We start from the raw sequence: 22,226 nt of genomic DNA, 5'->3' as shown, positions 1-22,226 counted from the left end.
TGTGTCATGTGTAAGTATTGAGTAAATGGCCATGGGCATGTTGAATAGTTAATGGCAGCAACAGATCCAGCTAATGGTTCAACTAACTAACTACAGCGGAGCACTGAGGCTCAAGGTCACTGATTAGAAGCCAGTCGCACTTTAACTGACTGTGTTTGTGAAATTCGGCAACAGTTTTTTATAAATGATCCTTGCTGTCTCTCTCTCTGGGTGTCTCCTATTTTTCCGGCTCCACTTTTATTATCCCAGTTATTATTTTATTTCATTATGCCTTTCATTATCTGCTGCATGTAATCTTCAATCTATTAATCTGGTTTTCTTTCTGTTGGCCTTCACGCGCTCATCTACTGTGGAGCCTATCCGCCCATTTCAATCAGCCAGTCCATTCACTTTATTTCACAGCTGTAGTCCACGAGCAAGAGACAAAAGACAAGAAGACGAAGATTATGATTGTCTGTCTTTCTCTCTTCTCTTGTACACAAAATCAAACATTCATCACTCCCCTCCAAAAACGTCAGACATGCTAATAACTGTCGGAACATTTCTGTCACCGTCGCTTCATGCAACACGTCTTGTTTACCCAACTGGAATGTAATGTCAGCAGCAAAAAGTCTTGGATTTCCCATGTCGGCGTGTATCAACAAACAAGGAAATTAGTTTTTAACAAGCTCGCAATTTGCATAATCAAATGAAACGCCCGTCACCCGTGATGTCTGGCGTGCAAAGCAGTTTGAAAAATGTGATCCGATAACGATTCTTGGAACAAGAGGGAAAAATAAAAAAAAAATACCACTTAATGTTTGTCATGAACCATTTCTTTGTTTTGTTTGGGGAATTCACCAAAACACGTAGAACTACTTGATAATATGAGGTATAACTGCATAAGAAAGAAAAGATGTTAATGCATGGGTTCATAATGTTCATAATTCAAGTCCGTCTTGTATAAAACGATCAGTCATTTAATCAATTAGTCGATTGAACAGAAATTAATTGCATTACTGCTTTGATAATTAATTAATTGTTAAGTAACGTTCTTACTAAAATCAAAAAGTCTGGTTCCAGCCTCTTTTAGTTGATGTAATGAGCTTTTCTTCGTCATTGAGCATTTTGAATAGAGAGACTTTTTTTGGACCGCTGGTTGGACAAAATAAGGCAATTTGAAAATATCACTTAGGACTCTGGCTGTCTGTCCGAAGACTAAACAATGAATCAACTAGTATGGCACTCAGTAGATTGCATACATCTGCCAAAGCCTGACGGTCCCCTTTAATACAATCTAGCTCAATCCAATAAAACGTGTTAGCCCTGCATCAGTCTGACTTTAAAACTACCTCTAACTACTTAGCCATGATTTAAGCCCACTTGGTCTAGGATCAGCATCAACATGTACACACAAGATAATGCAGTATCATGCGGTATCCATCTTCATCAACATCCCCCAAGTATAACTATAAAATAAATGTGGCTTTTCTGCACTGTATACAACTAGAATAGCACCCAGTAGAGCGCATACCAACATACTAATGTCTATCAGTCACCTTTTGTCCTCACTCACAGATATCAGCCACCTAAGTACGCCAGATTTTGTCATCAGAATCAAGAAATTATTCCCTGAGAAATTAAAAAACAAGTAAGAAAAAGTCCCTGTAATGGTCTCGAAGTCTATTCTGGACGGAGATCCATCCACCATCCAAGTTTCGTGGCAATCTGTTCAGTTGTTTTTGTGTAATCCTGCCGACAATCCAAACGATTGGACAAGGTTTAAAACAACCTCCCTTTCGTTAGATTAAAGGATCATGAAAACAATCCTTCTCCTCCTAACATGCAACATATTCTAACATCCACCATTAGTAATCAGGGACAAATCCACAGTCTTTGTTCTGTGTAAAATAAGGTAAATTCCAAAGTTGAATATAAGGCTTCAACAGATTGTGAAGAAATCAAGTGGGCTCCTTTCAAATGTCGTCTTTTTTAGTACATCATTTCCTTCTTTGTGTTTCTGTCGCTCCACTGCAGCTCTGCACAGACACTAACATTGTCTGTGGAAACATAAAGAGCGAATTTTGGACTAAAAAAGACATCAACTTTGGAGGATACCCACATGATTGGACTCTTGGAGCCAGAAACAACAGGAGGAGGAAAACAGTTTCACGGTCCATGTTGGCGACTGGCTATTAAGACAGACTTTACAACATTTGAAGGCATACTTTAACTTTAACTGTCACTACATTGCTGTCTGTGTTTCTTATCCTTATTCTTTTATACTCTTGAATTTGCATTGTGTATGTGTTTTGTTTCTATCAATCTTTTCTGAAGAGTTGGCTCAATGCTAAATTATATAGATAGACACATCAAAACTGAAAACAATACTTATAGACAACAACAATTCAGCTCTGGCTCAGTTTGTTTGTGTGTGTGTCAGCATCAATCTACTTTAGTGCTTCTGTGTGTGTTTGTGTGCTGTTGTTATGGTAATTGCATTAACAGGTTTTTGTGCCAAGATGGTTGCGATCGCTGTCATACTTGTAGGCTGCCAAGGAGAAAATAAGTTGATGAATAAGTTACGTGAAACATTTTTGTCTTCCATCAGTCCAACACAGTAGATGGTAAAACACATGCAAGACTGTGTGCAAACACAGCCGAAAAATTACAGTTTCCTCTGAGAAAATTTAGATGAAAAGAAACTGTATAGCTCAGAACTGTGTGTTTGTGTGTGACGGAGTGTGTGTCTGTGTGTGTGTGTGTGAGAGAGAAAGAGGAACAGCATGCCATTAATCTTTCACACAGAGGATTGGGGAGGCAATCTGTTGGCTATCATAGATGATACATGACCCGCTATAGAACGATTCGCCTGTTGCATACCAACACACATGCACAGGTGATACACACATTCACGCCGCCACAGACTCTCTCGCCACACTCCCACTGAGGCGTCATATACAGGATGAAGGACGTCACTCCCAAAGCTCGTCCACGCACGTGCACAGAAAATGCACTTATACAGTGTTGAAATATGTGTGCGCACTCTGAAACGCATGCATGCAGAGACACTCTCACACGTGATCTCGTTTGATTGGAGCATGCTCCATCGACCTCGCTCCAGTGGGTAAACATGTTCTCTAACTTCGCTCCAAGGCCAAACACCGGTGAATACATCCCTCTCTCTTCATTCAATCATATACACACACACACACACACACACACACACGTACATGCGCACACACACATAAATCAAGGACAGCACGTTTAGAAATAGACATGTTGTTAATCATGTTGTCCTCAAACCAATCTGTTTTTTGCTCCTCTACAGGATGGTTGTTTTTGGTGCCACCTGAGATAGAGACACATTTCAGATGTGGCGTTGTCCACTGCCTTCGTTCACACTGTTATTTATTCAATAGTTTTTTCTCAGAAACCCTGACATGAAATTCTGTTGTCAGGATAAAAGCAGTGACATTTTTGTTGTTGTTGTTTGGTTGGTTGGCTTTGGCTGCATGTGGCAGCTGATTCATTTCAGGCAGTTTAGTCTTATGTGATCTTGTCACTATCCTAAACAGATGCACAAAAAAGAAATGCACTGTATACATTCAGCCGCTGCATTTAAATTTATGGACCAAAGAAATTCATCAGTCACGTAAATAACTTTTAACAAAATACAGCTAGAAAAGCAGCGTTCATTCAGGAGAACTCCAATCAGCTGACGGAATAACTGAACCGATTGTTGACATGCACTAAAGAGTTCACGTAAATCTCATGTTTCAGCAGAAGTCCAAGTTCTGACACAAGAAACCTGATTTCGTAAAAGATGCGTCTGTTCAGCAGGTCTGAATAATGTGGTCTGTGTTATGTAAACACATTTTATGCGCCAGAGGGTTTAATTTGACTGTTTTAATATTTACACACACAAAAAAAAATAAAAACCCACTTGTTGCTTTTTGTTCCTGTTGCCAAACTCCGGTCCAAAATCTGACTCCACTCTGCCAACTCAAAATTAGGGGCCCTAGATAAGTTAATTTTCACAGCTGAACAGTTGGCAGTTTATAAAACTCTATGTGCATTGCCACCACAGAGTCTTTTCTTAGTTTCCTCCCTCTCTCTTTGTATGTGGTGCATTTTAGGTATTAGACACACAAGCAACACTCTACTACCGGAGCTCCTGGGGTTTAAACCGGGTCCAATTAAATTTTGATCAGGCAGTCAATAAAGTGTCAGTCAAAGTGGACACAGACGACCTTTTAGACAGAAGTCCCTGTCTAAAACAGTGCAGTGTAAAACACCCTGTTTTATGAATAAGCAGGCAGGTTTTGTCACTTGCTAATGTTGTGGAAAGAATGTTGGTTTTGAACCATCTTAGTCCTTTAAGGGGGAACACATATCAGCGAGGGAACAGACTTTGACACTACACCGATGCTCTGCATTGGGTCAATGCCCGTCGGTTCATTCTTGTTTTACCTCAGTTTCTGTCACTCTTCCTCTTCACTTTCTTTACCTCCTCCAACAGCGTGGTTCTTTTGTATTTTGCAGTGTAGAGTTTCTGCAGCTATTCCAGTTGTTTCATCATAACCTGGGGACCTGTGACATCGATGCCTCTGCCTGTTTTGGTTGCGCAATGGCTGGCGCTCTTCCCTTGTGCTGTAATTCAACCTCCATTTTTGCTGGATAAGCCGGGTTTTGTAGCCTACTTCATACTTTTATGTTTTAATGATGGCGCCCACTAGTTTTGCATTTATTTTTGTATTCCAGTCTGTGTAGATGGGGATGAACACACGACTTGTCCTTCACCCAACAATCTACGAAATGAACGACTTCCTGTCTTCGCTGGTTTCATGCTCTTTTCCTTTTTCCTGGCTTCTGTCTTCCTCCTCTTTCTGTTCGGATGTCCATTTAAATCACGCAGGCACACCATCAGCTCAGATTAAATGCTGTCACAGCTCATTTACCAGCTAACCGATCAGATCCCGCGCCCTTGGTGGCCTCTGTTAGAGACCCCATAGAAAATATGATGATGAGCTCCTATCGTCCAAGCTCGTCGCCTTCCTTCTCCTTCACGTCATAATTATCAACATTATGTTCTGAGCATTGATATCATTATCACATTGTTATAGTCATTGCCTGTGTTTACATTAAAAGCAGCAACAGTGGTTGTCCAACGCATTCAAAAGTCTGACTGAAAATGTGTTTCCACTGTCTGCTAATGAGTTTAACTACTCTCTCTGAGGAACAGTGTATGGCAGGTTCATTAATTCAGACTAACAGATCAATGCGTCAAGGACACATGCCATCAATTTGTGTGTGTGTGTGTGTGTGTGTGTGTGTGTGTGTGTGTGTGTGTGTGTGTGTGTGTGCGTGCGTGCGTGCGTGCGTGCGTGCGTGCGTGCGTGCGTGTGTGTGTTTGTGTGAGGATTAAGAGGTGTGCTGGCTTTTTAACAGCAGCAGAATGCGGAGTTGCTCGGAAAGGTGACAATTTATGCCAAGTCAGGCATCACTGCACCCTTCAGCTCTCTCACTCCTCTCCAGCGGGCACCTCCTTAAAACCCATCCCACCCTAAAAATAAATCACGTAACACTGCTTTCACGTCAGAGTGGCTGCATGGACAGACAGCCACCTGTCCAAGAAATGTAAGCCTTATTTTCTGAGGGCTTGTTTGAGTTTACCGACCCCAATTCTGTTCGAGCAGCTATAATCAATACTTTTATAATAACAAAGGATCAGAAGTGCAATGTTTTATGTGAAGGGTCTGTGAAGATAATCCCCCAGATCTAGTGTCAGGGCATTCTTAAGCCCAATGGTTTTGTTTTACAGCTCACAACTTTACTGTTTGGGTTCTCTCTGGTTCTTGTTTCCAGCAGCGGCGGGCAGCTGCTTCTACAGCAGCTTCCCAAGTACCAAGTGGCAAACAAAAGTTAGGAAGTCGCCGGTGAACAAAGAGGAGCTTTTAGCCGCTAAGAGGGCAGACATTTCCCCGAGGAGATGGTAGAGACCAAAAACAGAGCTAAAAGGAGAATGAATATTGAATGAAGATTGGCTTGTCGGATGAGTAAATAAGCCCTGCAATAAAGTATATCAACTATGGTTGTCATGAATATAAATATATCGATACACATTGGGCAGCTGTGGCTCAGGGGTAAAGCCAGCGTTTATTATCAAAGGGTCGCTGGTTCGATTCCGTCTTGTTTGTTTGTTAAAGTGTCCTTGGGTAAGATACTGAACCCTAAACTGCTCCTGATGTGCTGGTCGGCACCTTGCGTGAATAACTGTAAGTCACTTTGGACAACAGTGTCTGCTAAATGTATATTGATTCAGAATATTTGGATTTGTTTCCGCAGTACTGATACACGATACGACAGCTGTGTTCACACTCACAGCGAGTTGACACACACTAAGCTACAAACTAATGTTTCTAAAAAAACTAAGATGTGAGTTGTCTGCTGTTCTCTGCTACCAGCACACGAAAGTCAAGTCAGCAAAGATCATTAACAGCGGGGACAATGGGCGCATGTCCTCACCACTTTTTAATTGATTCTCGATGAATGCAGTGGCTTGATTACATTTTTTTTAATATACTTAAAGGATAACAGAGGAACTGTGAGAACATCTCCCATCCAATTTCCTTACTTTCTTACTCCTCTTCTAAAACGTGGAACGTTGAGTTTAAAGGTTGCGAAAACAAACCTTCACATTCGGCTCCCTTCTCCCATCTCTCTCCTCTTCCTTTAACACGCTCAGTCTTGCTCGCTCTCGTCCCCTTTAGACAGTGGAAACAAGTTTGCACAAACAAACTGAAGTGCCTCTTACTTTGATGCTCACAATTGGTAGATAAAGAGCGTAAACATGGAGAAAGAGAAAAGAGAGGGATCAGGGTGAGGGAGACGGAGGAGCGCCCAGATTACCATCGGCTGCATGTTGCCTTCGTTATTGTCAGCGCCGAACTGGTTCGATTGTTGAGAGACAATTACTCTGGCGGTCTTGTCATTTTCACAGACATGCACACAGTGGCGTCGAGAAAAAAATACAGTGTTTTGTTTTGCATATCTCTGAGGAGTTAACCTTAATTATGTTTCCTTTTCTGTTTTTCCCTCCGCCACTCTTTTATATTCCTTTTATCCCTTTAACCTCCATCCTTGTCTTTCTCCGCTCATTCTTCTGCTAATTTCTCATCTGCAATTCTTTCCCTTTATCTCCTTAATCTTAACCTCTCTTCTTCCGTGTTTTGTCCCCTTTTCTCGCCTCCATCTGTCTCCTCTCCAGGTCTCTGTCTGGACGTATTGTCGGAGGGGTGTGGTGGTTCTTTACCCTTATCATCATCTCCTCTTACACGGCCAACCTGGCTGCTTTCCTCACCGTGGAGAGGATGGTGTCGCCCATAGAGAGCGCAGAGGACTTGGCCAAGCAGACAGAGATAGCCTACGGGACACTGGACTCGGGCTCTACAAAGGAGTTCTTCAGGGTATGGACTCATACGCTCATTTACTTAATTCCTACTGAGGTTTCAGGCTTTAACTAAGTTTAATTTGCTACTGAGCTCAAGATGGGAAGGAAGCCTTCAAGTCTCAGATGACCTGCAGGAGGTCTATGTTCATCCAACTGGTCTCACTGTTATTGCTGCATACAGAACAATATTACAAATTCTGGTCACAATCTCAAAATCTCAGGGTGTCCATACATGTTCTAATGATTTAAAGAACACATTTACATACACTGATCTCATTTACATCTAGATTATTTTCCACAACAGTTAGAAAAAGTGACCGATGGTGCAGTGGAACAGTGTTCGTGCAAGGCTACCTGTTCAGTTTGTATCTAGCGCACATAGGTACAAAACACTTTCACTCCAACGGTTTCTCACTGTTCAAATCATCAACAGCTGCTTGCAGCGATACATCTGGAAACATGGCAATAAGCCAGCAAAATGTGAGAGACAGAAAGAGAAAAAGAAGATTGGAAGCAATTAAACCTGGATGTTAACTTGATTTATATATCAATTCTCAGAAACAAGTTACAAAGTGCTTTATAAAGACAAAAACAGATACGATAAACAACATTGCAATTCAAGCGAGGTAAGAATCACTCAAACACATTAAAAACAAATAAAAAAAGGAAGAATATGCAACTTAGGAGAAAAAAGTGTGTTTTTAAGAGATTTTGAAGAAGAAACGTTCTTAGGAATGGATGACAATGTTCACATTCCTTGTCTCTGTCTTTGCTAATTTTGTGTCTAAATGGCCTTCATATAAATGTGATGTTGTCCCTTGGAGGTGAAAAATGCCATTCTACCATGCTGTGAAGCAATTATCTAGTCGATACGGTCAACAGATCGTGTTGGGATTGTTTTGAGACATATTGCAGTTGCAGGAATGATCATTTTGAATCACAGTTTTTCATTTCCACTGAAAAAATTGAAATCATGATGATGGTGTGACATTTGTTGGGGTCTGTACCAAACACACGTGTTTTCTGGAGAACGAGATGCCACGACGCTCTGCAGCATTTCAGTGCTTAATTATAATGCTGTTGTGTCACACATGTTACCTTTATCAAAGAAAAAAATGCTGCTTCTTGTGATTTGTATATCACAATAAGCCATACTGCAGTTTTGATTTCATTTAAATTAGCACTGCCGTACCTGTGGCACAGAGGTTAGATAACATAAGAAGACTTTCAAAACAAGCAACACAGAGTCGAAGCAACCTCTGATATAAACTGGCAGCGCGGAGGAAACAAACATGAGGGAGGTGTTGTCAGCTTTATTGAAGCCAAACAAAAGCCAAGAGCAGAAATCTGCTCAGGCTGTAGGTGGGACAAGGACGAGTGACTAATGACAGTGTAAACCCATTTACAATAGTCCAGGTAGGAGGAGAGGACTGAATGGATGACTTTCTCCTGATCTTGAATTGAGAGAGGCTTATATTTTGGAAGTGACGCTAAGCTGAAATATCTGGCTTTCGCTTTTTGGCAAATTTCTGAAAAACACTTGGTTTCATCAAAGTTCATGTCAAGGTTTTGGAGTACAAGAAGAAAAAGAAAATTGCAAGTTTTTTTTTATTAGAGTCACTCCTCTACACTGTCAAATAAATAATACCAGAAATAATGATAACAGTAATAATAAAGAGGAAAAAAAGCAGAGATGGACAGAGGTGGAGCAGTAGATACTCCAAGGAGCTGTTACTGTAAATTGTGAGCAGGAGAATGATGTGCGAGTGGCCCAGAGGAGACCCACAGTGGCTTCACCCATTGACCTGTTCACCCATGTGGATTGCAATTACATAAGCACATACAGGCACAAAAAACGCTCGCAACGCTGATGAAGACAGAATTTTTTTCTGCGGACCCGGGCGAAACACCAGTGTCATCAAATGCACAAAAACAAATCTGCCCTGTCACATCGCCACGCTCCGAGGGGAATACTCAGGATTGTTTGTGAGCCCGTGCGTTGTGTGTTTGTGCGTGTGTGTATGTAGCAATTTACAGTTATGCTTTGTAAAGATGTGTGCACTAGTGTGTGTATTCGGGGGGGCTGTGGGAGGAGGGGGAGGTGGAGGTTGTAGCAGACAGTTTGTGCTTCTGTGAGCGGCTCTGGCATCATCAACATAACGAGCGGGCTGAAATCTGTGGAGGGTGAAAAAGCAATTTACTCTCCCACAGCTGAGGGGGATTCGCCACCACCATTAATTATCTGTGTGTGCGTGTGTGTGTATTCGCATGAGTATGTAAGCATGCATGTATGCATATATGCGTGTGTGCGACGCAGATTTGTATGTGTATTTAAAAGTGTTTTTCCATAGCGTGGGTGCCTGAAGGTGACTCGCAGCATCCATTTCCTCCTTTGCAGCCTCGCTCATTGTTAAAGAATCTGGAAAGAATCACACCGTATTGTCACACATCCGTCCCGCGGATGAGGCCAGACGTCGCTTTACACATGCACAGTCATCATCATCACTGTCTCTCCCACTCTCAATTCCTCTAATATATGCACGCGCACGCAGGCAGATAGAAAAGCATGCGAGTAATGCTGCAGCCATGCAAAAATGTGGAAAATAGGTGAAAGATGGATGGATGGATTAAGCTTGCGGCTAAAGGTGTAGAGAAGTGGATGATTAGAAACGTTTTCTTTTTCTTTCTTTTTTAATCTCTGATGGACTTTAGTAGATGGAGAAATGAGAGAGAGAAAAGATAGACGGCGAGGGGCTCGCCGGCTCTCTTGGTATGAGTGACATTATTATGGGATAGGTGTCCGTCACGCACTAGTAACACACTCACACACACACACACGCACACCATCTCCCCGGGCGCTGGATTCGGTGGCTGAGGCCATGGCTAGTCGCTTGCTGAGCGACAGAATAACACTTTATCACCGGGAGAGAGAGAGAGAGTAGAAAGAAACAGGACGCTTGTGGAGGATGACAGTTTGACTCCTCTGCTTGTTATTTTCACCCTTGAGTACACACAGGCAACACACACACACACACACATACAGGAAAACACAAAACTTTACACACGCACATACAGAGTACACGTATGCATGGTACATGCACGATATAATACAATCTATTGCATCACGCCCGACAGATGTCCTCTGAGAAGCTCCTCTGTCGCAGCAGGCGACTAAATTCATAGCGGCTGCACAATCGGATCAGTATGCCACTATTCCCGTCATAAACTCATTTAAAGCAGGATTGATGGCTGACTTGTCGAGGGAGATGTAGTGTTACATTTTAAATGTGGTTATAAATGTCGTTATGTGCCAGAGGATCAAAATGGAAGATGGAAGACACAGCCCCTCCATCAGCGGTGTAATTTCACTCAAAGACTATAAGAGTGAAAATCAGCCTCGGCGGTTTGTTCGACTCCACGAGAGGCTGGAGCAATAAAGGAACTGAAGTAAAAACGCATCGCACAAGTCTCATATCAGAACTGTACTGCCGTTTCTATTTTAGAGGCACTGAAAAAAAGCACTCGTGCCCAATCAGTAAACAGCATCCAGTGTCAATGAATAGTGCTCATTGTTCTCAGCTCTCCATCTCAGATTTACCCCACTTGTCTCGGTGAGAATCAGCATGTTGATTTGAATAATCAAATCTGTGGTTGAAGAAGCTGCAAGAACGCTTTGGGCATCAGTGAGGTGCGCAGGGGCGTCCTGGAGTGCAAACAGAGCACGGATGCGTCAACAGTAACACGCCGTTCTGAAATGATGAAGCCAGTGGCGTTCAGTATTTTTTGTAAGATTTCAACAAATCCTCTGAAAAGCCAGTAATGTCTGTGGTTCTCAGCCCAGAATAGAGTCCTTCCTATTGAGAGGTCACATATACAGGTTTTTTAGGGGCTCAGTAATGTACAAAAACAGCTGGGCTCTGTATTTTTTCTCAAACTTTTGGCAGTATTTGTAGCTATAGGGCAGTGGATGTAAGGTTGACTCTGAACAAACCACAGTGTCATTGAAAGAGTCTCTCCTCGTGTGTCATGTTTTGTTGTACTTTCTGTCATTGTGTGTTGTCCCATCTGTTTCCTGCATCCCGTCAGCTAATTAGCTTCTTGTGTATTTAGTCTGTGTGTTCTCCCTCTTCCAGATTTGTGTTCATTGTTTGTTTTGACCATAATTCCCAGGATTGGATGACTCAATACCTCAGCTCTACAATACCTTCAGCTCCTACTGTTACTGTTTTGTCGAACTGCCTGAAGCCTGTTTGACGGGCTCACTCCAGTGCAAACTGTTCGCTACTGAGTTTCACTTAATCTGCAAAATATAGCCGAAAAAGGTCCCTTTTTTGTTCTTTGCCTGTGAGACCTTTCATCCACACTGCTCCTCCTTATCAACAGCTGTCAAAGATTGAGGTGGTTTAGGAGTGACATGGCTGTGTTTTCTCAGTCTGTTATCTCTCTGCCTGAAGTGTAATCATTTGTAAGAGGCCTGGCCAATATGGTCTCTCTTCCCTTGGCAGTCTCCTCCTCATGAAAACCATCATCTGTGAGAAAATCTGTCCTCATATGTTCGCAAAATGACGCCCATTCATCTCTCATTAACCTCCGCTCTCTCCCCCTCCACCGCAGAGGTCCAAAATAGCCGTGTACGAGAAGATGTGGTCGTATATGAAGTCGGCCGAACCGACCGTCTTCACCAAAACCACAGCGGAGGGCGTGGCGAGGGTCCGCAAATCCAAGGGGAAGTACGCCTTCCTCCTGGAGTCCACCATGAACGAGTACACGGAGCAGCGCAAGCCATGCGACACCATGAAAGTCGGAGGGAACCTGGACTCCAAAGGCTACGGGATTGCCACACCGAAAGGCTCACAGTTAAGGTGGGTGGAATAGTGTAACAATAGTAGACAGTAGCAGAGCTGATACTGTACTATTGCTGCGATATTCCACCTACCCTGCTGTGCCTTTTTTAATGCTACATTCAGATAAACCTGTCACTGCTGTCAGGTGAAAAAAAGCCCGTCTCACCTGCAAAAATTTAACGGTGGAAAAAAAAAAATCACTGTAAGGATTACGGCGCAAGAACAATTTGCCCCTTTACTATTATAAAACTCCCAAAAAGCAAAAAGAGCAGTTTGGCGGTTTTCACCCAGCAGCAGCGATGTAGATGTTGAACATGCAGATTATGTGATTCATCATACTTTTCTTTATCTTCCCCATTCTGGCCTCTATATATTTTGTCCATCTCTCTCTCTGTAAACGCTCTACTTCTCCTCACACCCTTCTGCCATCTCTTTGTTACTTTAGGGCACGTTAGCTCCATTTTCTGAGTCCTGCGTCGCTCTCATTCGTCCGTCCCTTAATGCCCACCTCCCCTCTCTATCCCCCTCTTTCGATCACCCCCTCTCTTCCTCAACAGGGCCACCTCACAGGTAACTCTGTCCATTTTCTTGTCGTCTCGTCTCTTTGTTCCTTTTCATCCTAGGAAGATGGTAGTCGTGATGGTGATAATGATGATGATGATGATGATGATTATGATTATCATAGGAGAGATTTATGAACTGAATATGACCGCGAGGAGTGGCAGAACCTCAGACTGCTTGCCGCTTACATCCAGAGCCACGAGGGGGAATTTATAGACGAACGGGAGACAGAAAAATGAGAAACAGGAAGTAGAGGGGCCTGGCCAATGGGGGGACTAGAAACTGATACATGATACAGGATCCCACACCAAAAGTTGATCGGAAAATGCCAAATTAAAAACCCAGATCAAGGAAAGGAGAACAGTGTGCTAAAACTTTAATAAGGAGAGCACAAGCTGGAGGAATTGACTGAGAAAGTCCTAGTCAGTCCTTTTGTTTTGATTTTTTTTCCCTCGGCAGACGCTTGTTTATCCGTCTTGTTAACTTGAGCCTACAGTAACAGTCCCAACAGGTTTCACTCCGGTGTGCTGGCAATGCAGATAATTCGTTTTCCAGGAGACTGTGACGGCGGTATGGAGACTTTGTCTTCGGGGGGGAAAATAATTGACTAAATTCAGCAAAGCCGGACAACTTGCTCTCTCTTCTCTCCCTCCGTCTCTCTCTCCGTCAGCATTTCTTGTAAAAGGCAAAAGAAAAAAATGCAAAAATGCAAACAGCACATCAGCCTCACATCCCGTCCTATAACTTTCCTCTGTGTGCGGCGCAAACAAGTCCCTCCAAAAAGAGAAAACCCCCAGTCACTTTCCCGTCAACAGGTTTTTCCGTTTATGAGGGAAAAGTGACAGACAGCGGGTGGATAGCTCCCTTCTTAAGCCCCCTCTCACCCCCCCAGAACACATTGCTGGGACTATCCACGGTTGTCTCTGGCTTCTCCCAATCAGCGGAAAACCTGACCTACCAGGTGCACACGTGTGGCTGCGAGCGTGCACGTCAGGTGAGCCTGTCGCTCCTCTCGGTGAACTGATCGCAGCTCTAATTAGGCTTGATGATGTTGATGAGGAGAATGAATACCCTGATGATTAGGATGAATGATAGGAATGTGTATGCTTTTCTGAAGTGCAGCTATGATTATTAATGTGACAGTTTTTTTTTTTTTACCATGAATGACAAAGACATGTTTGAACTGTTTTTCATCCATACCTCTTACGTTAATGAGATTACCCATGGCTTGTATATCAGACCACCCAGGAGAACACTGTCCCCTCTCTAAATCTCTCGACTTTTATTTACTCAGAGAGCTCACCCCTTTGCTCTCACTTGCCTCCTTGATTCCAAAGCGACAGCCCAGTCACGAGAGATAGGACTTCCAGATAGGCAGGTGTACGGACTAACAAACAAGCAGGAAGGCAGTGACTGCAGTGCCCTTTTAGGGGGAGATTAGTCGGGCTGATTGCAGCATCTGGCAAACAAAGGAGTGGTCAGCAGAGGGAGGCGGCAGGAGAAAAGAGCGACAGGAAAGTCTTTTACAGGTTGCTATACAAAGCAGAGATGTACCGCAGCGGCAAAGACAGGATGGAATGAATTTATAAAGGGCACGGAGGGAGTGAATTGACAAAATCAGTCATCTCCTGCAGCCACATTTTGTCGACACTCCTCTGGACATCACAGTGAGGGAACGGGCCACATACTGAGGCAATCAGCAGACATTTGCAGGAATAATCAAGTTGAAAGTGGTTTGTCTGCCACATTTCCTTCTGTTGGATTGTCTGTCCTTTGAAGGGCACTGTTTTTATATGCCTCAGCTCAATATAATCTAATGTTGCAAACACGCAAATATGCACACATGTTACAAAACTTGACTTTTGTCGTTCTAATTGCCCTCGCATACAACAAAGTCCAATGTTGGGTGCAGGTGATACGCCAATCCACCCCATTTACCCTCTGTGGAGAACAAAACCCACCGTCACGTGACCTTAATCTTCATGGCAACAACAAGAATATGACTTCAGTTCAGAAGAAAACATCCCTTAACACACTGAACCCCAACAACAGGCCAGTTTTTCTTGAAAGAAATCAAGAAAGTTACATAATTTATCATTGCCAGAAACAGATGTACGGCATGTCACTTTCATAAGAAAAAACAACCAAACCTAAGCTTACGATACTTATACTTCATGTCCCATATAAACTTTCTGTGCAAACCAGATCCATTAGATTCATTTTGCAATATTGGAGACATTTTTTAGGCACTTGTAGATTCCATTTCTTTTTTATGATTTATGAGATTTAATGCATGTTACCCTCCAGACACCCACTGGTTCAGTTAAATCAAGTTTGTCTATATTTCTGTTAAACTAATTTTATTGCTACATGGCAACACAGTTGAGATCATGGATTCTTTAAAGACCTCTGGTGATACTGAGGGGCCACCAAGATGCACAGACGTGTCACATCTGAGGCTTGGCAAAGCATTCACAAGGTGTGCTTTGCTGTTAAAAAAGCTCATTTAAAGATAACCGAGCCAACGCTGCCACCAAGAAAAGAATGTCAAAAAGCTGATCCAAAATGTTGAAGCTTTTCCCAAAGCAGCAACCTTTAAAACTTTGAAAAAAAAAAACACGCTTTCAACTGCACTGCAGGGCAATAATGACAACTGTTTCAACAGACAACTGTTTTACATATTTTTATGTCAAATTTCAGGAGGCTGACTTTGAATATGTACCAAAATAATGAGCCGCACCTCTTCTCTTGCCAAATATACAAAAGCTTAGCTGTATACATGTGCACCCGCAGCATGATTGCCTGGTATTTAGCCCCGTGTCCCTGAATTTGTGTTTGGAGGTCAATCCCTTCAGGGGTGTGAGCAGGAGGGCTGTAGGAAACTGGAGCCACACACACATACACACACACACACACACACAGAGTAGCAGAAAGGTAGGGGAGCAGTAAGAGGGGAGAAGAGCACCATCAGCAGGCTGCAGAGACCTGGTTAACACACTTTATACCAGGAATCTGACACTCGCTGTTGAGCGTCCTCTCTTCGCAGCCTGATACTGAAGAGCGACAGAGGAGAGATACAGTAGAACAAACAGAATAACTAAAAGTCGTTTTTGGAAAAGGGGAACATATTTTTAAAAAGGACCTCAAGTAGAGAGATAAAGAGTAAGTGAGAGTGTTGTCTGGGGTGCATCCTCCCACTAACCCACCTTTTTCCCTTCAACCCCTCTGATTTCTCCCCCCTCTCCTCCTCGTTTCCCTCCCAGCTGTGGTCCACGTCCATCTTGTCTGTCTGTCTGCCCCCCACCCCCCATCCTCTGCTCTGACCAAACTATCTTATCTGTCCCTCCTTTTTTACTTAAAGAAACGCGGTCAACCTGGCCGTTCTAAAGCTCAACGAGCAGGGCCTGTTGGACAAATTGAAAAACAAGTGGTGGTATGACAAAGGAGAATGTGGCAGCGGGGGAGGGGATTCCAAGGTTAGCCCTCTCTGTCTGCCCGCCCCACCACTAGGGGGACGGGGGCCGCTCACCGGCTAGCAGCCCGCGACAGCCCCCGTCCTGGGAGCGTAACGCATGCATCTGCCCTGGCGAAGAGTCGAGAAGCAAACAGGGAGGGCAAAAGTGACACTGTAAAATCTCCTGAGACACCCTGCTGCTACAGAAATAGGCACAATGTTGCATCTGTTGTCAGTGGTGTCTGCCTTTTTGTGAAAAAAGGTTCAGACCCACTGATGAAGGTGAAACACTTGAGCTTGTTGAGACACAAAGAAAGAGAACGTTACTTTCCCGACGAGGAAAAAAAACATCAGATGAGGCGGTTCTGAAAGAAATCAATTGGCTGAAACCCAAACGAGAACACACACGCTTTTAAAAAGATCGATGTGTTCTATAATTTATGTGGAATCATCAGAAAGTCGTTCACTGTCAGTATCATTCAGGGAAATATGTCCCCCTTTTACAGGTGAGTGCCTGCCAAGATAAATCAAGCAAACCTCATGATAATAACTTTAAGTAACCCCCCCCCCCCCCCCACGAAAGGACTGAGTGTGAGGTAATGCGAAGAGTGTTCAGGTGGGGGAAAAAAAAGAGAGCAATTACTGTCAAGGCAGGAATAATCGCCCCCTAGTGGCAGCTCTGGGGAGAGGAGCGAGAAGAAGGGGAGACTCGAGTGAGAGTCGGATTGCAAAAGAGACAGAGAGACACCAAACTGACCCTTATCACTTCTACAACGGAGAATCTGTTGCTCCAGCACATGGCAGGCAAACCAGGTTTTAATGGAAAAACGAGACCCCAGTGTAATTGTAGCTCTCAGATTCTTTTAGGCTCAGGTTGACTTGAGGCATAGTGGAGGATGAATAATTGAAGGCAGCAGAATGCAATTACTGGATAATGTTTCCTACATCTCTGGTTCGTTTGTCAGATTTCAACAAGTCTATTTTTAGGGTTCAGTTTTTCTCCATTTGTGTTAAGCATTTAAACATTTATCCTACTCTCATGTCACTTTCAGGTCTTGAAAGTATATTTATTATCTTCTGTTGTTTGAGAGGAAATTGATTCTTACAAAAATAGAGAGCAATTTATACCACAACAGCACCGATGAACACTTTGATTAATTCCCCTGCCTGGCAGTCACCGCTTTTATGTACAAATTTAAAGACTTCATTACACAATTAAGGTGTCACTTAAGGTGTCACTTCTCCCATTGATATAAAGTTGCTTAGTCCGTCTTTTCTGGGCCTGTGAAACAGTGGAAACTCACTGATTAGCATTAAACACAAAGAACAGGTGGGGCTGATGGAAATCTAGTTTTGTGTTTAGTCAAAAATCAAAGTATTAGAATGATTATAATTTGGACCTGATGGGAAAAGAGTCAGAGGATCTCCCAAAATATTACAATTAATTGTGGGGAGAACATGAATGTCATTACAGATTTCATCCACATCTCATGGAAATCCCTCCAATAGATGACACATTTCAGTCTGATAGACCAGCAGACTTGTCATCCTTTAAAATCGTGCCAACAGCGTAGCAATGAAAACAACCTCAGAACCCATCGACTGTCATCTGATGACAATTTAGTCTTTGGGTGCAATGTTTCAGGACATCCAGATTACGGATATCAGGATCAAGACTTGAGACTTTTTTCTGTGCACCCCTCACCAGTTAGAGTAACTTGAGATGGATGAAGTTGGAGACGGCGTCTTGACTGATCTCTTGTACCTGAAATCTGGATATGATGGCGAAGTCTTCTTGTGACAGTGCTGTGCTTGTGCTCTGGTTAGTTTCAGGCAAAACCTCCTGGATCAGTGTGAGGAAAAGATCATACCTGCAACAAGATAGAAGTCCTCCTTACAGTCAGTCTCACTGTAGCTCACTCTCCCAGTCGTAGCACAGTGCTGGCCTGACGCCAATAGTCCTGGCTTTACAGTACTTGCCTCTCCAGTGTTCAGCGTAGGACCAGCTGGGGCAGTATGGGTGTGTTACCTGAAGTGACAAAGGTGGGTCCCACTCATATGTCTGTAGCTCGCCTTAGCTCCTCGCTCCCCCCAGCCCCTCCTCAACGAGCATACACACATGTACTCAGTGGGATCCATGCTAGGTCACTCGATCTGAACAAAAAGTACCTTTTTCTATGTGACTGAGCTGTGCAATGCAAATGTGAAATACTCTAATAACATAAAATAACATGACCTATGATGTTATTTATGTTATTTTTACACGCGAAGAACCCCGGTAAACCTTGCAGTTTTGAAACTGAGCGAAGCAGGCGTCTTAGACAAACTGAAAAACAAATGGTGGTATGACAAGGGAGAGTGTGGACCCAAGGACTCTGGAAGTAAGGTCAGTCTCACGCTGCTGCGGCCCACAAAAACGCTAGCCTGAAACTCTCATCCTGAATACGCTCCAGATTACTGCAACTACTGTTTTATCAATAGCAATGCTCTCATTTAGCCTGAAACACATATTGAATCTCCACAGTAGACTATTTTGTAATTTTTTCTCTACATCTTCTATTCTGATGGTGGACATTCACTTAATTTTGCATCAGACTGACTCAAATTATTGTTCAGTTTCTGTAGCAATCTGTGGCAATCCCATTCTCATTACAGTTAGCATTAGAGAAACGCAGATGTAAATGTTGATTGTCATCAGCCAATTTTCACTTTCATGTTTTTGTTTTGATGTCATACACTAGCCCATGTTTGATAACCTGAAACCAGACGAGAACACCACAGTTTCATTAGCTTTAGCAACTTGTGAGCAACAGTTGGCTTCAGCCTCCATGTTTAGGATGCTATCTGTTTATTCCTATAACTTGGAGTAACATGCAGTGGTAACGCTTTGTTTTACAGGTGCACAGTTTATAAATATTATCCTATTATCCTATTTTTCTGGAAGAACTCTGTTATTTGGTACTATTTACAGGTCATATGAAGTGCAAAATGTGTTCATTTGCCATTAAATATTTAGGCTATTACAAGTTAATTACTGATTCATGTTTTGAAATGAATTAATTATTCAAAAATGGAGATTAAAGTTCTCAACAACAAATAAACACTGAATTAATAATTACTTGGCTTAAGTGGAGCAGTTCTTTCCTCTGGAATAACCAGCTACATGTACTGTGAGCTCACATCTCACTTCTTACTCATTCACCTTATATTTAGAAACCGAATGATGTAGTTGATTTTGAGGAAATTTCGTGTGAGGTTAGTAGAAAATGATGGACCTGTAATATAAAGCGATACCGTACTTTTTATTAGCATTTTGCTATTGAAGCGCTACAGCCTTCCATATGTCTTCCAACAGTCGAAACATTTATTCCAGAGTAGGAAATAAGTTCTCAAACACTCACATGTTTACAATTTAGAACGTAGGAGCTGCTCCACTGTAGATGTTTACACTACTGGAGCCTTTAAATTCCATTCAAACTGCAATGAAATGTCATCACGGCTCAGATTACAACCTGCTATTGTCTCTTTTTGACTTAAACTAGATGTTAATTCAAGCTGCTTTGATTTAACTATGTTAAATATGTTGACATGTAGAATAGTTGTAATGACTGTCACAGATGTGTAGTACTGTATGTAGTGGCTGTTGTGCTTGTAGTAGTATGATTTGTAGTTGTAGAGTGAAATTGTATTATAATTTTAATGTCAGTATCATAGAACAGTACATTACAATGCCAGACTTGTTTCACTAAATGATTTTTTCTTTGACAATCTCCATTTCTGTGACTAACCCACTGTATCCTATTTTCTCTTTCTGCTTTTTTCCCCTACTCTTTCTTCACACTCTCATCTCCTGCTGCCTTGCTTTTCTACTCCGTCGCTGCCTTCTTCTGCCTCCTTACTCTTGATACTCCCTCCACCTCTCACTCCACTGTTCCGCTCTCCTAATCGCGTCTTCTCTTTAATCCTCCATCATTATCCTACTGCGCTCCTTCCCCCCCTTTTTCTTTACAATTTTTCCCCCATTCTTCGCTTCCTTTTCCATTTGACCCCTTGACACTCGTTCGTCGCTCTTCCCCAAACCCCACCCCCCTCCCTCTCTCCAGGACAAGTCGTCCCAGGCTCTCAGCCTGTCCAACGTGGCCGGGGTCTTCTACATTCTTGTGGGCGGCCTTGGCCTGGCCATGCTGGTAGCCCTGGTCGAGTTCTGCTACAAGTCACGGGCCGAAGCCAAGCGCATGAAGGTGGACCTTAGCCCCCCCCACTGCCCCAGCCCCTCCCCCAGCACCCAGAATCTAGCCACTTATAGGGAGGGGTACAACGTGTACGGCTCCGAGGGGGTCAAGATATAGGGGTAGGATTTAGAGGCTCCCATATAGGTGGGGTAATGGTGGTGTTGATCATGGTGGTGGTGCTGTAGATTATTGTATTGTCGATGTAGCGGCTGACGCAGCAGCCCCACGCAACCGTGTTGTTCTTCATGTGGTGATGATGAGGATGCGGTCAAGCATTGTGGAACCAATGTAGCTTTTTCTTTTTGTTTCTTTAAAGCTCATTTTGGCTCTTTTGTTTGTTTATTGGCCAAATATTTTCCAGGATTTTTTTACAGTCGTTATTTTTTAATTCTTCAGCACTTCACCCCTGGCTAGATTGGGGTTTGACATGTGTGACTACAAATTTGGTTCCATCGTCTTTGGCTGCAGATGATGATGGTGATGATGATGGCATTGATGGTGATGCTCTTGGCTCAGGACTTGACGAGGCACCTGCATTGTAATTTTAGCTTCCAGTTAAAAACATGATGAACCAGGGATGCACAACTCCATCCTCAGGGGTTAAGTTAGATTCTTATATGCTGCGCAGTGCTTAACTAACGATTATTTTAATTATCGATAATCTCACAATTATATTCCCATTTAATTATTGCTTCTTTAAATAAATAACCGCAAGGAAGAGAGCCATTGTGCATCTAGTTTGTGTAATTATCATGTACACCATATACGAAATGTACAAAGATGTAGCTTCGTCTCGCTTTTCGTACACCATCTTTCTCGAATGCCGAGGCAGAGTTTGTTGCTAGTGACGTAAAGGGGTCAGCCGGAGGTGGCTCTGTTACCACTATTTGAAATGGGTACAGCGCCACCTATCATACCGGGGTATGACATGCTTCGGCCAATAATTCGATTTTCTCAACGGCATGTATACTCAGACAATTGCAGTTGTCTGATTGAGTAGCATAGTCGAACTATGGCTGTAATCCGACTAAGCTGTGCATGTAAAGACACTGAGTAATGTTTAGAATTTTTGCTTAAAGTTGCAATACATGAGAATTGTAGTTGAAAACAAAAAACTAGTGAAGAAACAACTGTCTGGACATTATGATGTCTGTCTATTATGTTTCAGATATATCAACCAACGTTAGCATGCTAACCAGCTAGCCCTGGCCTATACCGGTCCGAAGCTCTTTTGCTAACGTTGTAAACACCCACATCTCCCCAGTGATCCGAGGTCCCAGTCGATCTGCTAGCTGAGCTAACAAATTAATGGTACCTGCAGTTAGCAGCAGTTGGTGTTTTTTCTGATGATATGTTGCCCCTGATTTGTGGGAGTATGAATTTGAAAGGACACCAGTTCTTAATATTGCACCTTCAAAAATGACCTCAATAGTTAAAGGAGAAATATGTAAGAATTCTATTTGAAAACCTAAAAAAATAACAGTTTGGACATTTTATGTCTTTGTATTGTGTTACAGAGATATTTACTGAAATTAGCATTCTAATCAGCAAGCCTCAACTCATCCCAGTTCAAAGGTCCCACATTAGCGGTGGAAACATACACACTCCCCTGTGAAATACAAACGTAAAAGGTCTTCCATATAAATTCTAATAACAATACGTTTACAAGTTTCAAATGTATTTGATAGTTATACCTGAAACGC

General features: G+C 42.7%; 1 protein-coding gene across 6 annotated transcripts in view; it reads left to right on the top strand.

Annotated features, from left to right (window-relative positions):
• The window catches only part of gria4a (glutamate receptor, ionotropic, AMPA 4a), a 119,213-nt gene that overhangs the window by 88,227 nt on the left and 8,760 nt on the right, over positions 1-22,226 (top strand). Inside the window, exons 14-18 of one of the 6 annotated variants that reach the window (XM_030440424.1) lie at positions 7,250-7,448; positions 12,047-12,294; positions 16,199-16,313; positions 18,563-18,677; positions 20,395-20,529. In XM_030440424.1, the coding sequence (XP_030296284.1) occupies positions 7,250-7,448; positions 12,047-12,294; positions 16,199-16,313; positions 18,563-18,640 (640 nt within the window). In that variant the 3' untranslated portion in view covers positions 18,641-18,677; positions 20,395-20,529. Of the gene's footprint in view, positions 1-7,249; positions 7,449-12,046; positions 12,295-16,198; positions 16,314-18,562; positions 20,643-22,226 lie in introns of those variants that run through there. The other 5 variants (XM_030440390.1, XM_030440381.1, XM_030440408.1 and 2 more) reach the window with 5 other exon arrangements.

Source organism: Sparus aurata, chromosome 2, assembly GCF_900880675.1.
Source record: "Sparus aurata chromosome 2, fSpaAur1.1, whole genome shotgun sequence".
In the NCBI taxonomy this organism is placed as follows: Eukaryota; Metazoa; Chordata; class Actinopteri; order Spariformes; family Sparidae; genus Sparus; species Sparus aurata.
The sequence above is the reverse complement of the archived record's forward strand: the minus strand, read 5'-3'. Positions and strand labels throughout refer to the sequence as shown.